A 21,623-nucleotide genomic window follows, 5' to 3' on the forward strand; every position below is an offset into this window, starting at 1 on the left:
AACTTGTAGTTGCAATATTTTAGTTCACTCATTGCTTTCTCATGTGCCTTGACCAGAGAGCTCCAGCTGAGCCAGTGATCCTTTGCTCAAGCCAGTGACTTTAGGATTATGTGAATGATCCCATATTCAAGCCAGCAACCCTGCACTTTAGCTGATGAGCCTGTGTTCAAACCAGATAAGCCTATGCTCAAACCTGTGACTCAAGAGTTCCGGGCCTGGGACTTCAATGTCCCTGGTCAAGGCTCTATTTATTCACTGTATCACCAGGCAGGCTCTTGTTTTTCTGATTTAATCTAGTGCTAGTCACTGAATATTTTTATGCTGGTATGATTACAACCAGTTCTTGAGAAAGGGCACAAGCTTTGGCCAAGTAGCTCAGTTGGTTGGAGTGTCCTCCCCATGAAGTGAGGATTTGGGTTAAATACCAGTCGGGTCACTGCAACTTAGCCAATGAATGCATGGAGGGTGGAGCCGCAGATTCATCTCTCTCCCTCTTCTCCTTTCAAAAATCAATCCATTAAATTTGTTTTAAAGAGAACCATATCCAGATGTTAGGTCTCAAGTGATTTATGTAGCCAAAAATCTGTACCTAAATCCCAAAGTCATCATTTCATCAACAGGAATCTTTTAGTGTTGGTGTGTGAAAACAGAGCTGAAGGATATGGCCCTAGGAAAGGGTTCTGTACTAGACTTGGAATGAGAAACACTCAAAATCAGTACACCCATCTCCCAGAGGATATCAGACCACTGGTATGTTTAAAATGATTAATAATGATAATGAATATTTAGCACTCTTAATTGACTAGTCTTAAGGGACTAAAAGTGCAGAGTAAGAATGGGATCCTGGCTTTGAGTAAAATTTTGAAGCCAAAAAAAAAAATTAAAGAATAATCCATGTGTTTCAAAGACATGATTTGAACAGTGTTCTATATATTATAAAAGTAATTAAAAGCCATTGGGCCACAGTCAGATTAGGAGGAAAAACACTAATTTACATAATTGTTTTAAGCACCTTCTATTTTTCTAGACTGAAACTTTGGTATTGAGAAATTACTTTTTGAAATTTCAGATAGCACATCTAATTTATCAGCTGCTTGCCCAGTAGGGGGCACTCCTGATATAGAATGATTTAACTGTAGAATAATCAGTTCGAGAAAATAATATTTGAGGCAGAAATAGCTGAGGGAACTGCAGACCTGTGTGGTTTGGGGATAATAAAGTCCTAATTCTTCAGATGCATTATCAAAATTATCGGTGAAGAGGTAATTGAACCCACAAACTGCTTTTATAGAATTCTGTAAGGAACATAAATTACAGATATTAGAATCTTGGTTGGACACCAAGAAATATAACAGTACAATCACTGCCTTGAGAAAACATTCTTTTGGAAAAGACAAGTGATACCCATAATGCAAAGTTAAATTGCAATAAAAGGCAGTATAGACAGTAAGAATTCAAAAAACAAGAGGCAACTTCTCAACTTTTATGTGGGGAGGGCTTTGAAGGAAGTGGGGTGGGCGGAGAAGTGAGTGGCGATCACAGGACAAGGTGGGAGGGACGTAAGCTCGGAGTAGCCAAGAAAAAGGCCTTCTCTGCTTCCAGCCGTTAGATGTTTTCCACTGGGAAATCTGAAAAATAAATTTGAAAATAAAATAACAGATTATGAACAGACATGAGCTTCCTATTAAGACAGTGGCAGAGGCAGATAAAGAGATTTCAAGCTGGCAACTTAAATGAGGAAGAAAGCTCAAGATTATTTCTTTGACAATCAGGACTCTTTGGAGGAAATTGCTACAGAAGGTACTAGGGAAAAGTGTTATCTCAGTTCCTGCTGTAAACCCTTCAGAATTTCCTGACGTTCCTGCTGGATAATGGCATAGATTCTCCTTCCTTTTCCACTTTCTCTTGTCTACTTACAGTAATAGCTATCTTTTATTAAAGATCTGTTTTCTGGAAGGGGTTTCACAGACATTCTCTCACAAAACAATCAGCCTTTTACTGATGAGAAAGAACTCATAGCAATGTTTGTTAAGTGGTGAAACCAGAATTTGATCACTGTTCCATTTACGGTAATTCCAACATTAATATTCTTTTCACTAGGTCTTTAAGGTTCAGGGATGCTGAAGAAGACAGGTATTGGAGACCTCAATCTTCAATCATAAAGATGGGAAAGGTTCTTGAGATGTCACAATGACATATTTATTTGCAGAATAGGCAACTGTACATTTCATTACCTCATATACTATTGTCTAACTTGAAGGGCTAGTTCAACTTTTAAAAGTAGGTATAAACCTTAACTCTGAAGCATATAGTTTGAAAAATTACATTTTGCTAACAAGAAAGTGTTTGTGGGCTTTTAGAAAAGACTTTTTATTTTTAAGAAAGAGAGAGAGAGAGAGACAAGGACATCAAACTGCTCCTGTATGTGCCCTGACTGGAGAACTGAACTAACAACTTCTGAGTTCTGGAACAACACTCCAATGTATTATTTTTAGAGACTGAAAGAGGAAGAGAGCAAGAAGGGAGTGGGAAAGGAAACATCCATTTGTTGTTCCATTCAGTCGTGCATTCTTTGGTTGTTTCCTATGTGTGTCCTGACGGGGGAATTGAACTAGCAACCTTATAGTTTCAAGACAATGCTTTTAAGTGACTCAGCTAACAAACCAAGAAAGAGGAGCCTGTTTTTAAAAATCTAAAACTACTTTCAAGTAAAAAAAAGAAGTAAAATCACTTTAAAGTAATATTAGACAGCCTGACCAGGCGGTGGCTCAGTGGATAGAGCATCAGACTAGGACGCAGAGGACCCAGGTTCGAGACCTCGAGGTCACCAGCTTGAGCACAGGCTCATCTGTTTTGAGCAAAGCTCACCAGCTTGGACCCAAGGTCACTGGCTCCAGCAAGGGGTTACTCGGTCTGCTGAAGGCCCACAGTCAAGGCACATATGAGAAAGCAATCAATGAACAACTAAGGTGTTGCAACGAAAAACTGATGATTGATGCTTCTCATCTCTTTCTGTTCCTGTCAGTCTGTCCCTATCTATCCCTCTCTCTCTCTCTCTCTCTCTCTCTCTCTCGCTCTGTCTCTGAAATAAATAAATAAAAAAGTTAAAAAAAATATTAGGCAGTTTATCATTTTGGCCATATACCCAGTAATTTGCCTCTGTACAATAAATGAGAAATAGCAGAAGGTAAGGTGTTTTCATTGTTATCTCTTTCCTGACTACTGCATGATTAGTATTATAGATTAATAATGTCACATTTCTGAAACCATACTCATTTTCAATTTGAGACGCTTTTACAAGACAAACATAGCACTTTGCCTGAAGTCTCTTTTACCTTGAGACCACAGCTAAGCACTCACTGGGAAGGCTTTCAGGTGACATTTGATCTTCTTGTTCTAGTCTCCCTGCCAGTTTGTGCTCCCTATAATACACTGATGATCCATCAACAGCCTGAGTTCAGGGTGGCCTCACTTTAATTCTACGAAATACACTGCAGGTCACAAACACTCGTATTCTCAAGCAGATAGTTCAAAATGATAAGCAATAAAAGTGGAAAGGGTGAAATTAAGTGCTTACTTGGGACCATAAAATCTCTCTTGCCTGCCCTTTACAATGAAGAGAAATATGAGAAATTACAGGCAGCTAGGTTTAAAAACACAGGTAGAGTCTGACCAGGTGGTGGAGCAGTAGATAGTGTTGACCAGGGACACTGAGGACCCAGGTTCGAAACCCCAAGGTCACTGGCTTGAGCACAGGTTCACCAACTTGAGCATGGGATCATTGACATGATCCCATGGCTGCTGGCTTAAAGTCCAAAGATTGCTGGTTTGAAGCCCAAGGTCTCTGGATTGAGCAAGGGGTCCCTGGCTCAACTTGGAACCTCCTGGTCAAGGTACATATGAGAAATAATTCAATGAACTAAAATGCTGTGATTACAAGTTGATTCGTCTCATCTCTCTCCCTTCCCATCTGTCTGTCTGTTTGTTTCTCCTCTACTCTCGCTAAAAAAGAAAAAGAAATCAGCTGAGCTATCCTCAGTGCCCAAGCCAATGCTCAAACTAATGGAGTCACTGGCTGAGAGGGGGTGAAAGGGAGAGAAGGGGGAGACAGAGGGGGAGAGAACCAGATGGTTGCTTCTCTTCTGTGTCCTGACTGGGAATCAAACCAGAGATATCTATATGCCAGGCTGATGCTTTAACCACTAAGCAACCAGCCAGGGCCAAAATTAATTTTTAAATTAAAAAGTAAATTTAAAAAATATTTTAAATTCGCCTGACCAGGCGGTGGTGTAGTGGATAGAGCGTTGGACTGGGATGCCAGGTTCGAGACCCCGAGGTCACCAGCTTGAGCATGAGCTCATCTGGTTTGAGCAAAGCTCACCAGCTTGAACCCAAGGTTGCGGGCTTGAGCAAGGGGTTCCTCAGTCTGCTATAGCCCATGGTAAAGGCACATATGAGAAAGCAATCAATGAACAACTATCCCTCTCTGGCTCTTTGTCTGTTTCTGAAAAAAAAAACAATTATTTAAAAAATATATATATTTTTTAAATTCATGAGGCCATTATGGTATTTTAAAAAGTTTCCCTTCTTTACAGATATCCAGCTAAAAAATGAATACTGATAGGAGTTTAAACCTTCAATGTAATAATTAATTTAGACATTAACACACATAGGATACTAAAATTCATTGGGTGAAGATCTGTTAGGGCCTGACCAGGCAGTAGCGCAGTGGATAGAGCATCAGACTGGGACTCAGAGGACACAGGTTGAAACCCTGAGGTTGTTGTCTTGAGCACAGGATCATAAACATGACCTCATGGTCCCTGGCTTGAGCCCAAAGGTCGCTGGCTTGAGCAAGGGGTCACTTGCTCTGCTGTAGCCGCCCCCCCCCCCCCAGTCAAGGCACATATGAGGAAGCAATCACTGAACAACTAAGGAGCTACAACAAAGAATTGATGCTTCTCATTTCTCTCCCTCCCTGTCTGTCCCTATCTGTCCCTCTCTCTGTCTCTGTAAACCCCCCCCCCAAAAAAAAAACTTGTTAAGAAGGGGTAAGTAAGACAGTCACATGGTATTAAAGTATCACCGTACGAAGAATGTGTAAACTGCACTTAGACCTTGAAGAAATAGTGGTCATGACTATAATAAAGTCATACATTTTTAATATAATGATAAAGCAATCTGAATTATGTACCTTCTCATCCAATGAAATATGAAGCTCTTTGTCTCATGTTATAAAGTATTCTAAAAATGTTTTATCTGAATCTAATTAAGTCTCTAGGATACAAAAAATTAGAGTCAAAGAACACCATAAGAAAACAATCCAGAATATGGTATATTATATAAGAAAACAGACATTTTTCTTCAAAGACAATATCATAAAAAAGATCTTTGATTAAAAGAAACTAAAAAGATATTACAATTTTTTTTTAAATGAGACAGAGACAGAAACAAAGACAGGCAGAGAGAGAGATGAGAAGCATCAACTCATAGTTGCAACACTTTAGCTGTTCATTGATTGCTTCTCATATGTGCCTTGACCAGGGTACTCCAGCTGAGCCAGTGACCCGTTTCTCAAGCCAGGGACCTTGGGCTTCAAACCAGTGACCATGGGTTCATGTCTATGATCCCACGCTCAAGCCGGTGATCCCATACTCATGCTGGTGAGCCTGCACTCGACCCAGATGAGCCAGCCTGCGCTCAAGCTGTTGACCTTGGGGTTTTGAACCTGGTTACTCAGTATCCCAGGGTCAACTCTCTATCCACTGTGTCACCACCTGGTCAGGTTTTTTGTGCAAAACTTTTTAAATAAAATATATAAAATTCAATAAAATGCATAAGCTAATAGTAAAACAACAACAACGTACAAGTGTGTTTCTACATTGAAATTATCTGTATAAATTATTTGATGGCTGCATCTGGTTTACAGACAAATCTTTAATAAAAAAATGTTAAAAATATAAAACATTCTCATGTATTACAATCCATTCATTTCCTACCTACCACTCATGTTCATGGTTGCTGGTGGCTGGAGCCAATCACAGCTGTTCTCCGGGACAATACCAAACTTTTATTGGATAATGTGTAATGTACACGGGTTGTTGTATGGCTCTCACGGAACTACATTTTAAAATATATGGCATTCATGGCTCTCTCAGCCAAAAGGTTTCCCAACCCATCTTAGATGCTATTAGAAATGAAATTATTGTCAGATCATTGATAGCATATAAAATACAGTTGGTTTTGTGATTTATATATTCTGCAAATTAGCTGGTTTTGTTCATTAGCTCTAAGTTTTTTGAATGATAACTAAATTTTCTAGATGTAATGTCGTCTGTATATAGAGTCCTGCCTTTCCAATTTAGGTGACCTTTATTTCTCTTTTTTGCCTAATTTCTCTGACTAGAAGTTCCAGTGCCATCTTGAATAGAATTGGTAAAACTAGTCATCGTTATCTTATTCCTAACTTCAGGGAAAACACTTTCAGCCTTTCACCACTTAATATATTAGCTGTGGGTTTTTCTTTTCTTTTTCTTTTTTTTTTGTGACAGAGACAGAGAGTGACAGAGAGAGGAACAGACAGACTGGAAGGGAGAGAGACAAGAAGCATCAATTCTTTGTTGCGGCACCTTAGCAATCACCTTGGTGATTGCTTTCTCATGAGCCTTGACGGGGGCGGAGGGGTACAGCTGACAACCTCAGGGTTTCGAACCTGGGTCCTCCGCCTTCCAGTCCGATGCTCTATTCACTGTGCCACCGCCTGGTCAGGCATTAGCTGTGGGTTTCTCAAGTGACTTTTATCATATTAATGTTGCTCCATTCTGTTCTTTATGTATTGAATATTTTCACCATGAAAAAGTGGTTGGATTTTGTTAAATGCTTTTTCTGCATTCAGATGGGTTTTTAAATTCTATTAATGGCTATCCATTCTATTAATAGGTAAAAAAAAAAAGATTACATTAAAACTACAGAGGCCCTAAATGTGTTGCTCAGTGGATAAAGCGTTGACCTAGTGTGACAGAGATTGCGGCGTTAGACCCCCTGGTCAGGTTACCTACAAAAAACAATCAGTGAGTACACAACTAATTTGAACAACTAAGTGGAACAATGAGTTGATGCTTTTCTCTCTCTCTCTCCCTTGCATTTACCTCTCTCTATCTTCCTCTTTCTCAAATCAATGGAAAATTCAAAAACTAAAGAAGAGAAGGCCTGGCAAGATAGCTCAGTTACTTAAAGCATTGTCACCACCCCCAAAGGTTGCAGGTTTTGATGCCTGGTCAGGGCACATACAGGAACAGATCAACGTTTCTGTCCATCTCTAACTCTCCCCACCTCTCTCTCTTAAAAAAATAAATTAATAAATTAAAAAAAACAGAAGGAAAATAAGAAAGGAAGACAAAAAAAGTAAAATATGAGGGCAATAAAAAGTATCTCAATGCATTTTTACTGATCACTTTAAATATCAGGGGGCTCAGTAAATAAAGTGCACCAAGGTCACTGGTTTGATCCCTGGTTAGGGCTTGCACAAGAAGCAATCAATGAGCACACAACTAGATAGAACAACCAAGTGGGACGAGTTGATGTTTTTCTCTCCCCTTGCTGTATATATCATATTAATGGAAAAAAATTTACTACATAGTAATTTTTAATTACGTAGTAATTAAAATAAACAAAATTATATTCTATACAGCTAAATATCTGAAGCAGCAGTGACAGTCACTTTTTGGCAAACCTCAGGTACAGACAGTGACATCTGCGTTTGAGGCATGAGGTAACACTGAGGATGCCCAGGACACAGAACAGCAATCAATGGGATACAAGTCAATTTTGCTGTAAGCTCACCACTATTTATTCTTTATTGAGACATGATCCATCCAAAAGAAATGTTGTGGACATGTTCAAACCAGGTTGCTTCTTCTTCTTCTTCACTGTAATTAATCTTTTCATCATCCTTTTATTCCTATAAAACAAATTAGAAGAGTTTTTAAAAACTCTTAGAATAAGATAACTATTCCACACCAACCCTTTGGAAATGACCAATATAAGGAATCTACTTCTAGAGTTCCCGAGGACTGAGCACCCCCATCCTCACCTAAGAATGATGGATGAAAGAATGTTATGTAGTAAACAAAGGAACAAGATTGTCCACTGAATATCAGGCCTCACATTCTGTATGCTACAATTGGTTCCACTTTCTTTACCTTTACACTCTTTCCTTCCCACAGCTTCTCCCCATATCCCCTTGGTTTGCACATGCTCATGATTTTCCCATTAAAAAATAAAAAGAAAGAAGATTGAAGAAAGGAAGAAAGAAAAGAAGTTCCCTTGATATTACTGCCTCATATTATCTCCTCCTTCACACGTAGGTTTATAGAAATTATCAATGTCCTGTCGAAGCCTTTCACATGCTCTACCTTAACTTGTCACAATCATATTTCTGCTTCTTCTGACCCTCTCAATATATATTCAGAAAAGCCACCAATTATGTCCTAAATTGACATTCTCAACTGCATTGTTCATAATCATAAATGACCATCTCATCTCACTGCCAACCGTTTTCTTCAGACACTGCCCACTGCTTCCTTTTCTCACTTATTTCCCAACTTCTAACTACTTTTAGTCCCCATTACTCACCTACCGTCGATATACTGACTCTTTAGGGCTCTTTGCTAAGTCCCTTTTTATTCCTACATACTCTGATGCACAATTTAAGTTCTAATGAATCCCAAAAATGTTCCTCTCTAACTCATATTTATCTCAGGTTTTTAGATCCGTATCAAGAACGTCCCACATATCATATTCTTTACCACTGAACTGGACAGACTTCCACCTTTCCTCTATCTATTAAGATAGTACCCTGTTCATTTTACTCCTACAGCTCATAAATTTGTCTCATTCCTCTTTCAATTCTTGGCCATGGTCAAAAATTCTCTTTTCAGAATTATAGTACTCTTACTTACCCTCCAACTTAGTTTGTTACAAGATTTCAATGCACTTTCTAAAAAACCCCAAAAACTTTTGCTTCCCTACTCAGTCACCTCATATCACCTCCACCCGAATCCATCACCAAAAGCTAAATTTTGTACTAGTAGGTGAACATTAGAAGTTCTAGTCTATAAAATCTAAAGCAGTGCTTATGTGTATGCTTAATATATTTTTTCTTTTTTTTTAATTTTATTTATTTTTATTTTTTACAGAGACAGAGAGTGAGTCAGAGAGAGGGATAGACAGGGACAGATAGACAGGAACGGAGAGAGATGAGAAGCATCAATCATTAGTTTTTCATTGTGCGTTGCAACACCTTAGTTGTTCACCGATTGCCCTCTCATATGTGCCTTGACCCTGGGCCTTCAGCAGACCAAGCAACCCCCTGCTGGAGCCAGCCACCTTGGGTTCAAGCTGGTGGAATTTTGCTCAAACCAGATGAGCCCGCGCTCAAGCTGGTGACCTCGGAGTCTTGAACCTGGGTCCTCTGCATCCCAGTCTGATGCTCTATCCACTGCGCCACCGCCTGGTCAGGCTAATATATATTTTTCTGAATAGTGGATGTTTAACTATCATTATATTCTCAAGGGAGTCTATGTCCCAAAAGTGACTGAAAATTTATTACCCATAAGATAATATGAGACCTTAATTATATACAAACCCATCACTGATCTGCTCCTCCCTTTCCCAGTTATTTGTCAATACAAACTTCAGTTACATTGGCCTATTTGTTATTTCTAAGTATGTCATGTTCTTTTATATTTATGTATTTGTATGGGCTGTTCTCACTACCAAAATGCTCAAATTACTACTTTCCAACTGATAAAGCTCTTCCTCAGTATGTGCAACCCTTTCTGAAGTTCCCCTAAGCCACTTCATTATACTAGCCATACATTTTCACAGTCTCTTTCCATTTCAGCATGCTAAATGCATTTTGCCTAAGTAATCTTTTATCCCCAACTAAGTATCTGACATGTCAAGAACTATGTTTTTGGCTTGACCTGTGGTGGCGCAGTGGATAAAGCACCGACCTGGAAATGCTGAGGTCGCCGGTTCGAAACCCTGGACTTGCCTGGTCAAGGCACATATGGGAGTTGATGCTTCCAGCTCCTTCCCCCCCTTCTCTCTCTCTGTCTATCCCTCTCTCTGTCCCTCTGTCTCTCCCTCTCCTCTCTAAAATAAAAAAATTAAGAACTATGTTTTTTCTTAAAACAGATCTTTAAAACTGAGACAATTAATAATCTAACTTGTCAGATACTTCATTAAGATTGCTAGGAAGCCTGGGCCAATTTTGTCAGTAGATAGCGTTAGCCCAGCGTACGGACATCCCAGGTTCGATTCCTGGTCAGGGCACACAAGAAAAACAACCATCTACTTCTCTCCCCCTTCCTCTCTCATAGCCAGTGGCTCAGTCGGTTTGAGTGTTGACCCCAGGACAGGGGTTGCCGGGTAGATCCTGACTGGGGCGCATGTGGGAGTCTGCCTACCTTCCCTCTTCACATTTAAAAAGAAAAATAAGATTGCTATGAATCCACATTTATCTGAGTTGTAACCCACTACCAAGTTCTTTTTCCTTTTTTTTTGCTGATTTATATGCCAAATTAAGAAAACAGTTTGTTAAAAAAAAAAAAAAAGAAAACAGTTTGTTTTCCCTTTGCTTTCTTCCATTAAATCATTCAGAACCTCATCTCCTTTTCAGTGTGCCATACAGAAAGATACGTAAGGGTTATCTCTTTATTTTTAAGTTTCCCATTGATTGAGAGAAAGAGAGGTCGAGATAGAGAGAGGAAGGGAGAGAGAGAAAGCATCAGCTCATCGTTCCACTTAGTTGTTCCATCTAGTTGTATACTCATTGATTGCTTTTCCCACATGCCCCGACAGGGGATTGAACCCATGATGTCAGTGCGCTAGGATGACGCTTTATCCACTGAACCACCCGGCCAGGCCCTAACGGTTACCTCTTAACACATTCAGGGCATAACATATTATCCTCTAGGTTTGAGTGTGGGAAAGTGCAGGCTGGTAACAGGAAGAGAGAGATCATCTTCTTGGGAGTGTCAGGCACCCAGGCCTGCCCTGCATGGAACTGCAGGCGAACCCAGCCTTGTTTGTCTGCCAGGAGAGGTCTGCCATGGACCACACACCACCTGACACCTGGGGGAGAGAGAGAGGCAAATATAAGCAACCAAGACCACGTGACCATGCCCCAATACAACTTCTTAGCTCTATACAGTCTTGTATAAGATCAACTTTGATGGATTGATGGATCAACTAAATGAGAAGTATGAAAAATATAGTTAAAGACACTATACTCTAACTTCACAAATTATAGAGTAAGAGGAATAACAAATTTTAAAATATTTTCTTTGTGTCTAGAATATTGCTAAGTGGTTTACATATATTTATTGAGAACACTAATATTTACCTTCTATTTACTTTTCTTATGTACAGGTAAGGTAAATGAGGCTTGTGGTGTTATATATTATAATTTTTTTAATAGCATTTGTGATCTTGCTATCTGGCATATGTGGTCAGTTTGGCTCAAATAAACTCATTAAAAATATATTGCAATTTTTCCAGAACCAAGCCATGGATCCAGGTAGTCTAATTCATAGCCCATCCACCTAGGTACAACATTGTAGTGCTTTAGAAAACAAACAAACAAAAACAAAGAACAAAGCCGACAAAAGATTCTTTGTTTAAAGCCCTAAGGACCAGCTCTGGACAGGTAGTTCAGATGGTTAGAGCATCATCCCTATACTCCAACTTTGCAGGTTTGATCCTCAGTCAGGGCACATACAAGATTCAACCAATAAATGCATAAATAAGTGAAACAACAAATCGATGTCTCCGTCTTTCTCTCTTTCTCATCTAATTGGGGAGAATAAAAACCAAGATATCAGTGTTTGAAAGGAGCAGTCACTGTGAGCTTAAACATCCATAAAATCTCCCCAGTCAGCCTGACCAGGTGGTGGCGCAGTGGATAGAGCGTCGGACTGGGATGCGGAAGGACCCAGGTTCCAGACCCCGAGGTCGCCAGCTTGAGCGCGGGCTCATCTGGCTTGAGCAAAGAGCTCACCAGCTTAGACCCAAGGTCCCTGGCTCCAGCAGGGGGTTACTCGGTCTGCCGAAGGCCCGTGGTCAAGGCACATGTGAGAAAGCAATCAATGAACAACTAAGAAGTCGCAACGCGCAACGAGAAACTGATGATTGATGCTTCTCATCTCTCTCCGTTCCTGTCTGTCCCTGTCTATCTCTGCCTCTGTAAAAAAAAAAAAAAAAAAAAAAAAAAAAAATCTCCCCAGTCAGACTGTAAAACAATAGCAGATGATTATGTTTAGCACTATGTACCCAGTGTCCTGGAGGGGTTTAATAACTGCTAAATGGTGAGCGACTAAATGGATGAATAAGTGTGGATGTTACTGGCTCAGATGGCACATTAATTAAAATCAGAAAGAGGTGTGATCTTTGGGCAAGCAGTCATCCAGGGACAGCTTTGTGGCTGGGCAGCGCTTTTGGTAATTAGCTAAAAGCCCTCATTCCTTTTCATAAGAGGGAGTGCAGCTTGGAGGGCAGACAGTAAACCAGTTTCAGCTTCCGTCTTCCGTTCGGCTGGGTTCCGTCCGGGTTCCGTCCGTAGTGAACATTGTGCCTTACTATATATACATACAAGTAAGGCCTGGATAAAAGAGGATCCAGAACACTTAGAAATGAGATGGAGAGAAAAAGAACTCAAGCAAAAAAAAAAAGAATGAGGGTTACTTTGTACTGACCCGAGATAGGGTCTGCTGGAGATGAAATTACAATATAAAGGAGGAGGAGAAAGGAGAAGGTGTGAGGTTAAGTCATTCTCAAGATTTCTTAAGAGGATAGGGGCCCCAAACATTTTAATCCTTATTGCCCCCCCTCCCTTTTTAAAGATTTTGCTGATTTTACAGAGAAAAAAGAGAGAAGGGTGGAGGAATGCAAAGTGTCACCTCATACCTGCTTCACTTTGGTTGTTCATTGGTTGCTTGTCGTATGTGCCTTAACCAGCCAAACCTAGGGTTTCAAACCAGTGACCTCACAATTCCAGGTTTTCGCTTTAACCACTGTGCCACCGCAGGTCAGGCCATTACTGCCTACTTTCAATGTGCCAACTGATATCTCCTAAGCCTCACCATCATTCCATGAAGCAGAATAGTTGTAATCTTCAATTTATAAATCAGGACACCAGGGCTTATTTAAGTAACTTGCCAATGCCACATAGCAAGGAAGTTGTAAGACAAGGATCTGAACCAAGGCTGTTCAAATTCCATACCCCCCCCTTTTTGTTCAGTAAGAAAAAGAGAAAGAGAGATAGACAGACAGACAGGAAAGGAGAGAGATAAGAAGCATCAATTTATTGTGGCACTTTAGTTGTTAATTAATTGCTTTCGCTTATGTGCCTTGACCGTGGGGGCTCCAGCTGGGCCAGTGACCCCTTGGCTCCAGCCACTGACCTTTGGGCTTAAGCCAGTGACCATGGGGTCATGTCTATGATCCCAAACTCAAGCCAGAGACCTGGTGCTCAAGCTGGTGAACCTGCGCTTAGGCTGGTGACCTCAGGGTTTCTAATCTAGGTCCTCAAGAGTCCCTGGTCGATGCTCTATCCACTGAGCTACTGCCTTGTCAGGCCAAATCCCCACATTCTTATTCACTGTGCTATGAAAGCCTTGAGGCAAAGGACAGAAAAAGCTGAAAGACCTCACTCAGGCTATAGGTTACCACATCATCAGATTATGTTTCTTGGACTTCTGCTTTGTGATAAGGGTCACCATTCAACCATCTGGCTTAGAAATCCATTCAGGTAAAACTCAAAAATCAAAAGTCAAACCTTCTGTGAACCTGGTATCTCATCTACAAATATATATATTTTTTTTATTGATTGATATAGAGAGACAGAAAAAGGGAGACAAGGAGGATGGAAAAGGAAAGAGAGAGAAAGCCTTGATTTGTTGTTGTACTTTTAGTTTTGTGTTCATTGGTCACTTCCCATAAGTGACCTGACTAGGGATGGACCCCGTGACTTTGGTGTTTCCAGATGAAGTGCTAACCAACTAAGATAAACTGGCCAGAGCCTACAGATATTTTAACTATTTTCCTTGTACTGTATTACCCTTCAGCATTGGACTAATAAAAGTTAATCATTCTCTGGAACGGTACTCACAATTTCAAGTCGATCTTACCAGATGTTTGCAGCAGAAAGTTCTCTGCGGAAACGGGAACGGAGTATGAATTCGCAGCCTTAGGCTGCACAGCTCTTGCAGCAATTTTTGACCACGCTGCCAACATGGCCTCCTGAGCTGAAGTTACCACTTCGACTATATTGGTCCCTTCTTCTCCTCTCTTACTCGTCTTACAGCTTTTCTCATTCCTTGCTCTCTTGGTGGCTGTCTCGCATTCCCTGGAACATGACTGCAGCGCGGCCTCCTGTGGTGTTTCAGCAGTACTCTGCAAGTGGGACTCACGATGAGTATCCATTCAGTGAAGTGCTGCTGCCATTCTCATTCTTTATACATTGACCCAGGTCGATCAGCATGGGGCAGGTTTATTTAGAAATGTTAGTTCCCTTAGAGTAGTGGTTCCCAATGGAGAGAAACTGGATTGCTAACACTGTGTTGGAGTGGAGGAGGGGGGTGGCTACTAATATCTAATGGGTAGAAGCTAGGCATGTTTAGTCTGCTAAACATGCTAAAACACACAGACCAGTCCTCAAAACAACAAAAAACTTACTTGGTCCCAAATGTCAATAGTCTTGGTCGAGAAACCTTGCCTTAGAGTTACATCGTATATAAAGAAGCTGGGCGCGGAAGAACAGTTCAGTCAGAACTCACCAATACATTCTCCATACTTCTTACTTACTTGTTGTTGTTCAGAGTAAGCATGTTCCTTGAGCCTCAGATAAATGTCTGTTTTCTAGGGAAATTAAAAGGGGAGAGAGTAAAGGTTGACAACTTTTTCAATATTTGCTTCGAGCAGCAGAGATTCCCACCAATGTACCCACCTTGCCGTCGGTACTCAAATTAAATTGTTGGCACCAGTTCCGCAAAGTGTCCCAACGCACTTTATTAATTGAAGGCAATTTCTTTGGCAAGGGAGGGATTGGTTTAGAGCAAGCTTTGAACTGTTCATTTGTTTGTGGAAGATAAACTGAGAGAGAAAAAAATAAAGAAACCATAGTAATAATAAAGTTTGTAAGATTCTTTATAATTTCACAAACTCCTCACTTTATTTCTTATAACTCAATTTGCACATATACATACCTCAAATTACAAGTTAGGTAATAGATTCAAGCATTAAAGTACTTGCCCAAGATCACATCTCCATTGAAATGGCAGGCCTGGGATTCAAACATAGGTTTTGACATTCAAAATTCCATGTTTTTTCCACTACTTACAGCAACCTGTTTTTGTTTGTTAGTTTGTTATTTTGTGGCCATCAGCACCACCTAAATAGAATATAATATTGGATTGCTCCTCCAAAGTGTCTAGATTTTGCACCTATAGAAAAAGAAGAAAGTACCCCACCCAACAAGTTCCCCATTTTGTCAGCCTGCCTTATTTTTCTCTACACCAGTCTCAGCTCACTGTTTCGCTGTACCTTGTCATTGCCTAATTCATCTTCAGGTCCTTATCATTGGCCTTTCAAGTCATTCTGAAAATACTTATTCAATGCCTTTGTAGAAAGTACTGAGAACATAAAGGGTCATGATATTAAGAGTTCCTGGATATCATCACATTGTATACCTTAAAATTAGTGTTATGTGGCCTGACCAAGTGGTGGCGCAGTGGACAAAGCATCGGATTGGGATGCCGAGGACCCAGGTTTGAGACCTCAAGGTCGCCAGCTTGAGCCCAAGGTCGCCGGCTCGAGCAAGGGGTCACTCGGTCTGCTTAGCCTCTCTGGTCAAGGCACATATGAGAAATCAATCAATGAACAACTAAGGAACCACAACAAAGAATTGATGTTTCTCATCTCTTTCCTTTTCCTGTCTGTCTGTCCTTATCTATTCCTCTGACTCTGTCTCTGCCACCAAAAAAAAAAAAAAAAAATTAGTTATGTATCAATAGTTCAATAAAGCTGGAGAAAATTAGTCTTTGAAAGAGGTATGTCAAATATGTATTAACCAAAATGAAGAAAAGATTGAGCTTAATGGGCTAGAAATTTGAACTCATATCTAGCTGTCCCAGAAGACTATGTTCTATTCAAAGCACTTCCACTCTGGCTGAGTAGTTCAGTTGGTTGGTGTCATCCCCATATGGCAAAGTCGTGGGTTTCCCTCATCAGGGCACATACAAGAATCAATCAACCAATGAGCCCTGGCTGGTAGCTCAGTAGATTGAACGTGCAGCCCAGCATTTGGATGTCCCGGGTTTGATTCCCAGTCAGGGCACACAGAAGAAGCGACCATCTGTTCTCCTCTCTCCTTCTCCCCCTTCTCTTTCTCTTCCCCTCCTGCAGCTCAATTAGTTTGAGTATTGGCCCTGGGAGCTGAGAATAGCTCAATTTGTCAGAGCGTGGGCCTCAGGTGCTAAAAGTAGTTCAGGCTTGACCTGTGGTGGCACAGTGGAAAAAACATCGACCTGGAACACTGAGTCTGCCAGTTCAAATCCCTGGACTTACCCACTCAAGACACATACAAGAGCCTGACCTGTGGTGGTGCAGTGGATAAAGTGTCAACCTGGAAACGCTGAGGTTGCCGGTTCAAAACCCTGGGCTTGCCTGGTCAAGGCACATATGGGAGTTGAAGCTTTCTGCTCCTCTCTCTCTCTCTCCCCCCTTTCTATAATGAATAAATAAAATCTTTAAAAATAAGGCACATACAAGAAACAACTACTATATGTAGATGCTTTCTGCTTATCCCTCCTCTTTCTCACTCTTCCTCTCTCTCTCTTCCTCACCCCCCTTCAAAATTCAATTAAAAAAAAAAAGTAGCTCAGTAATCAAACATCAGTCCCAGACAAGGGTTCCTGGGTGGATCCTAGTTGGGGTGTGTGTGTGTGCCTCAATATCTCCCCTCCTTTCTCCTAAAAACACATTTAAAAATAAATTTTTAAAAAAGCATCCAAGCATTTCACATGCCAATAATTTTTTTTTTTTTTGTCTTAGAAGCAAGGTAGTACATGCTGCTTAGCAAATGATAAACATGGGAGTTTGAAATACCTCTTACCATAGGTAATTGAGGTAAGATTTAACCTGGGCCTTGTATGGTCAAAGAATAGAAAAGAAAAATATTTTTTCTTGGGCTTCCCAGGGCTGGCAGAGCCGTAAACTGAACAATCCCGGTCTTCATACCTTTATCGTTCATCTTAACTGGCTTCAGGTTCGCTTCTGAGGTTGAAGAAACGCTTGGTTCCATTTGATGTTTTTCATCACGTCCCTCGTTAACTGGAACCAATGTGAGAACCACACTTTCTCCATCTAATTCATCCTCAAAGAAATCCTGGAAAGGGAAGTGTCAATCCTCGATTCTCATCTGATGCACACAGTTAAACTTCTTACTTTCACATCACAACTAATGAATAAGAAAGTGAGAGGATGGGTGGAATAAAGACTATGAGATTTACTCAAATTTGATGTTGATTGGTAGACCGTTTACTAGATGCTTAAAAAAAAAAGGACATGGACAAAAACAGATTTACAAATGAGTGATAAAGAGGAAATGGAAGGGGTTTATGGAATCCATTTCCCTTGTGGCTTTCTGTTTCATTTTATCCCCTAAAGCTGTACAAACTGCATTCCTGCCTTCTCATCATCCATCACATGATTCACAATTCAAGCTATCATTAACTCTCACTGGCAGATGCAAAAATCTGTTATTCCAAAGTCCATTCTAACTCCATTCTTTCTTTTCTTTTTTTACAGGGACAGAGTCAGAGAGAGGGATAGATAGGGACAGACAGACAGGAATGGAGAGATGAGAAGCATCAATCATTAGTTTTTCATTGTGACACCTTAGTTGTTCATTGATTGCTCCCATGTGTGCCTTGACCGGGGGCCTTCAGCAGACCGAGTAACTCCTTGCTGGAGCCAGCGACCTTGGGTCCAAGCAGGTGAGCTTTTTGCTCAAGCCAGATGAGCCCGCACTCAAGCTGGCGAACTCAGGGTCTCGAACCTGAGTTTTTCCGCATCCCAGTCCAACGCTCTATCCACTGCACCGCCGCCTGGTTGGGCTCCATTCTTTCTTGAGATTTGCTCTCCTGTTTGCTTAAAATGCTCCCATGGCCTACTAGGTGGTGGCACAGTGGATAAAGTGTTGGCCTAGAATGTTGGGGATCCAGATTAGAAACCCCGAGGTCCTTCCTGGTTTGAGCGTGGGGTTACCAGCTGGAGCGTGGGGTCGCTGGCTGGAGCAATGGGTCACTGGCTCAGCTGAAATACACACATATAAGAAAGAAATCAATGAGCAACTAAGGTGCCACAAGGAATAACCGATGCTTCTCATCTCTCTCTCTTCCTGTCTGTCTGTCCCTCTCTATATATGTATTTATATATATTAAAGAAAACACCCCCCAAAACCTTGCATGGCTCCTCATTGCTTTTCAGGTTACTGACCGCTCTCCCCTGCAGCCTACACTTTCCTGCACAGTCTAGCCCCAGCTGCCACTGCCTGAGAGTTTTCTAAGTTACAGCTATACTGGCCTTATTTCAGTCCCGGGACCTAAGCGGAGATTAATATATGTTTTACTCCCATGCAATCACAGTAACTAACACAGCACCCAGCACAGACTAGGCACTCAGTGTTTTTTTAACGATCTGATGACTGAGAGGTGGAGTGGATAGACAGGAAGTAACATGTATGGGGTTTTTTTTTTTTTATGTATAGGTTTTGTACAGTAAGCATGCACTGTGCCAGGGGCTTTCTGCATTTCACTTAATCCTCATAGCATACTTCAATTTATTAGTTTTCCCATTCCTATTTACAAACGAGGCAACTGAGTCTCAGAAATTAAACAGCCAATGTCACTGAGTAACATGCTTGAGTAAATCTCTGAATTTAGTTTCCCTGTCAACACAAGGGTAAACAAACTTCATCCCAGTGCTATTGTAATACTGTTTTCTGCACAGCAGCCAGGCAGGATCTGCTGCAGCCACTTTCTTTAACTATTTAAATTATCTCAATGGCTTTCTATTGCTCTCACACTCCTAGCTTGCAAGTAGGAATTTTGCATTTGTATAACACTTTTTCAAAGCACTTTCACACACATTCAATGGTCAGCTTCAAAAAAAACATTGACATTATTGGAGAACTATTATTTCACTCTAGAGAAAAATGGGGGCTCAAAGCAACTGTATGACCTGCCCATAATCATACATTTAATGCTGGTCAAATTCAGTCCTCTTAGCCTGGTACAGTAGCGCTGTAACTACTCACAAAATTTATCCTCTCCTCCAATCCAAAGTGACCCAAGCCTCGTTTGGAAACCCATTTCATAACAAGTCCATTGTGAATACCTTACTTCTTACTCCTGGAGGAAGAAAACTAACTGGTCACTTCACCTTCTGGCCTCACACACATGATCCTTTCTTACATTCGTTTTACTGTGACTCTCCACCCCTTTACCATGTTTATATCGTCCAGTTATGACATGCTTCTTGCAAAATAAAACTCTTTCTCTGCACTATGACAAGGAATCTTCTCCTTTTCACTCTCACCCAGAAACACAGAACCACAATCCCATAAAGAAAAGTAGTAATCTACCGCAAAGAGGAGGAAATTCCAAGATGGAGAATTCTTACATCCAGAAATTAAGATTCGTAGCAAGAGGGAAACGAGAGTTCCAGAAAGGCTTTGAAAAGTAAATCTGTGTTAAACTAAGTCTATTCAAATTAAACTTACCTTCTCGCTGCTGAGAGAACTCGAGCTCGCCATTCTCAGGAGCACTCTGAGGAGGGCACAGCCAGCAGCATGGAGAATACCCGCAGTTTACTCCTTTTAACCTGAGGTTCCTAGTCTAATTTCTCCTTTTATAAGCAAATGTCTCCTTCTACTTCCTGCTTCTCCAAAGAGCTTTTCTTCCTCCTCATCCTGCCCCACCCCATTACCTGACCTTGTGATCATTTCATCAGTGTTATCCCCTGTCTTGTCTATTAGATAAGCTCTGAATTACTGGGTAATTAATATCACTCGTACTTTTTTAAAAAGAGAATTTTTTTTTTTGCCTGATCTGTGGGGGCACAGCGGATAAAGCAGTCAACCTGGAATGCTGAGGGTGCCCATCCAAAACCCTGGGTTTGCTTGATCAAATCACGTACGAGAAGCAACTAACTACTACATGTTGACATTTTCTGCTCCTTCCCCACCCCACCCCCTCTCTCCAAAAATCAATTACAGAATAAAGTGGAGATTTTAAAAAATAATAAAATAGGCCTGACCTGTGGTGGTGCAGTGGGATAAAGCGTCGACATGGAACACTGAGGTTGCCGGTTCGAAACCTTGGGCTTGCCTGGTCAAGGCACATATGGGAGTTGATGCTTCCTGCTCCTCCCCCTTCTCTCTCTCTCTTTTCCCTCTATCTAAAAATCAATAAATAAAATATAAAAAATATATAATAAAATAGAATAAAAAATAAATTTTTATCCTTAGGGAATAAAGACTTGGGAGAAAACTGGAAGTGAAAACTCTTGCAAGTTACAAGGAATAAATAGTTATAAACATTTCTCAGATGATAGCAGTGATGGATTGAATGATGCTATTATGGCAGAAATAGAAAAAAAAAGATTCAAAATTATTTTATAACTGATTTATGCCTATGAGTGTGTTATTCACTGGGAGATTAGATTTAAACTGTAGGGCTTAAAAAAACAAAACAGCCTGACCAGGCGGTGGCGCAGTGGATAGAGCGTCGGACTGGGATGCGGAGGACTCAGGTTTGAGACCCCGAGGTCGCCAGCTTGAGCGTGGGCTCATCTGGCTTGAGCAAAAAGCTCACCAGCTTGAATCCAAGGTCGCTGGTTTGAGCAAGGGGTTACTCAGTCTGCTGAAGACCCGCGGTCAAGGCACATATGAGAAAGCAATCAATGAACAACTAAGGTGTCGCAACAAAAATCTAATGATTGATGCTTCTCATCTCTCTTTGTTCCTGTCTGTCTGTCTCTATCTATCCCTCTCTCTGACTCTCTCTGACCCTGTAAAAAAAAAAAAAGAAACAAACAAACAAAACTGTAGGGCTTAACTAACATATCCTTCTTGGATTTAGTTCATATATATATAAGAGAGAGAGAGAGAACGGGGAGAGAAACTCTAATTTGTTGTTCCATTTATTTGTGCACTCATTGACTGATTTTTGTATTTCTTGTATTTAGTTCTAAACATAAATATTAAGCTTGCAATACCAGTGAGCTGGGTAGAAGGAAAGGGTTTGGCTGTTCAGAATAAGAGCAACAAAAGCCAAAACATGAAGGAAAGTGGACTAATGAATGCAGAAAGAACTACAGGCTGCCTGACCCACGGTGGCGCAGGGGATAAAGTCCTGGAACACTGAGGTCGCCGGTTCAAAGCCCTGGATTTGCCTGGTCAAGGCACAGATGGGAGTGGATGCTTCCTGCTCCTCCCCCCTTCTCTCTCTCTCTCTCTCTCTCTCTCTCTCTCCTTTAGATTTAAAAATGAATAAATA

General features: G+C 40.8%; 1 protein-coding gene across 1 annotated transcript; it reads right to left on the reverse strand.

Moving 5' to 3' along the window:
- Positions 1-1,552: 1,552 nt before the first annotated feature.
- On the reverse strand, positions 1,553-19,879 carry DPPA2 (developmental pluripotency associated 2). Its single transcript, XM_066347619.1, has 8 exons — positions 19,847-19,879; positions 17,302-17,449; positions 15,011-15,156; positions 14,869-14,922; positions 14,193-14,457; positions 10,944-11,139; positions 7,843-7,960; positions 1,553-1,628 (listed from the first exon to the last, which is right to left on the reverse strand). Exons 1-7 carry the CDS (start codon positions 19,877-19,879, stop codon positions 7,849-7,851), a joined length of 954 nt encoding a protein of 317 aa, XP_066203716.1. The 3' UTR covers positions 1,553-1,628; positions 7,843-7,848.
- Between the last annotated feature and the right edge of the window lie 1,744 nt (positions 19,880-21,623).

This window comes from Saccopteryx leptura, chromosome 8 (assembly GCF_036850995.1).
Source record: "Saccopteryx leptura isolate mSacLep1 chromosome 8, mSacLep1_pri_phased_curated, whole genome shotgun sequence".
Classification (NCBI taxonomy): Eukaryota; Metazoa; Chordata; class Mammalia; order Chiroptera; family Emballonuridae; genus Saccopteryx; species Saccopteryx leptura.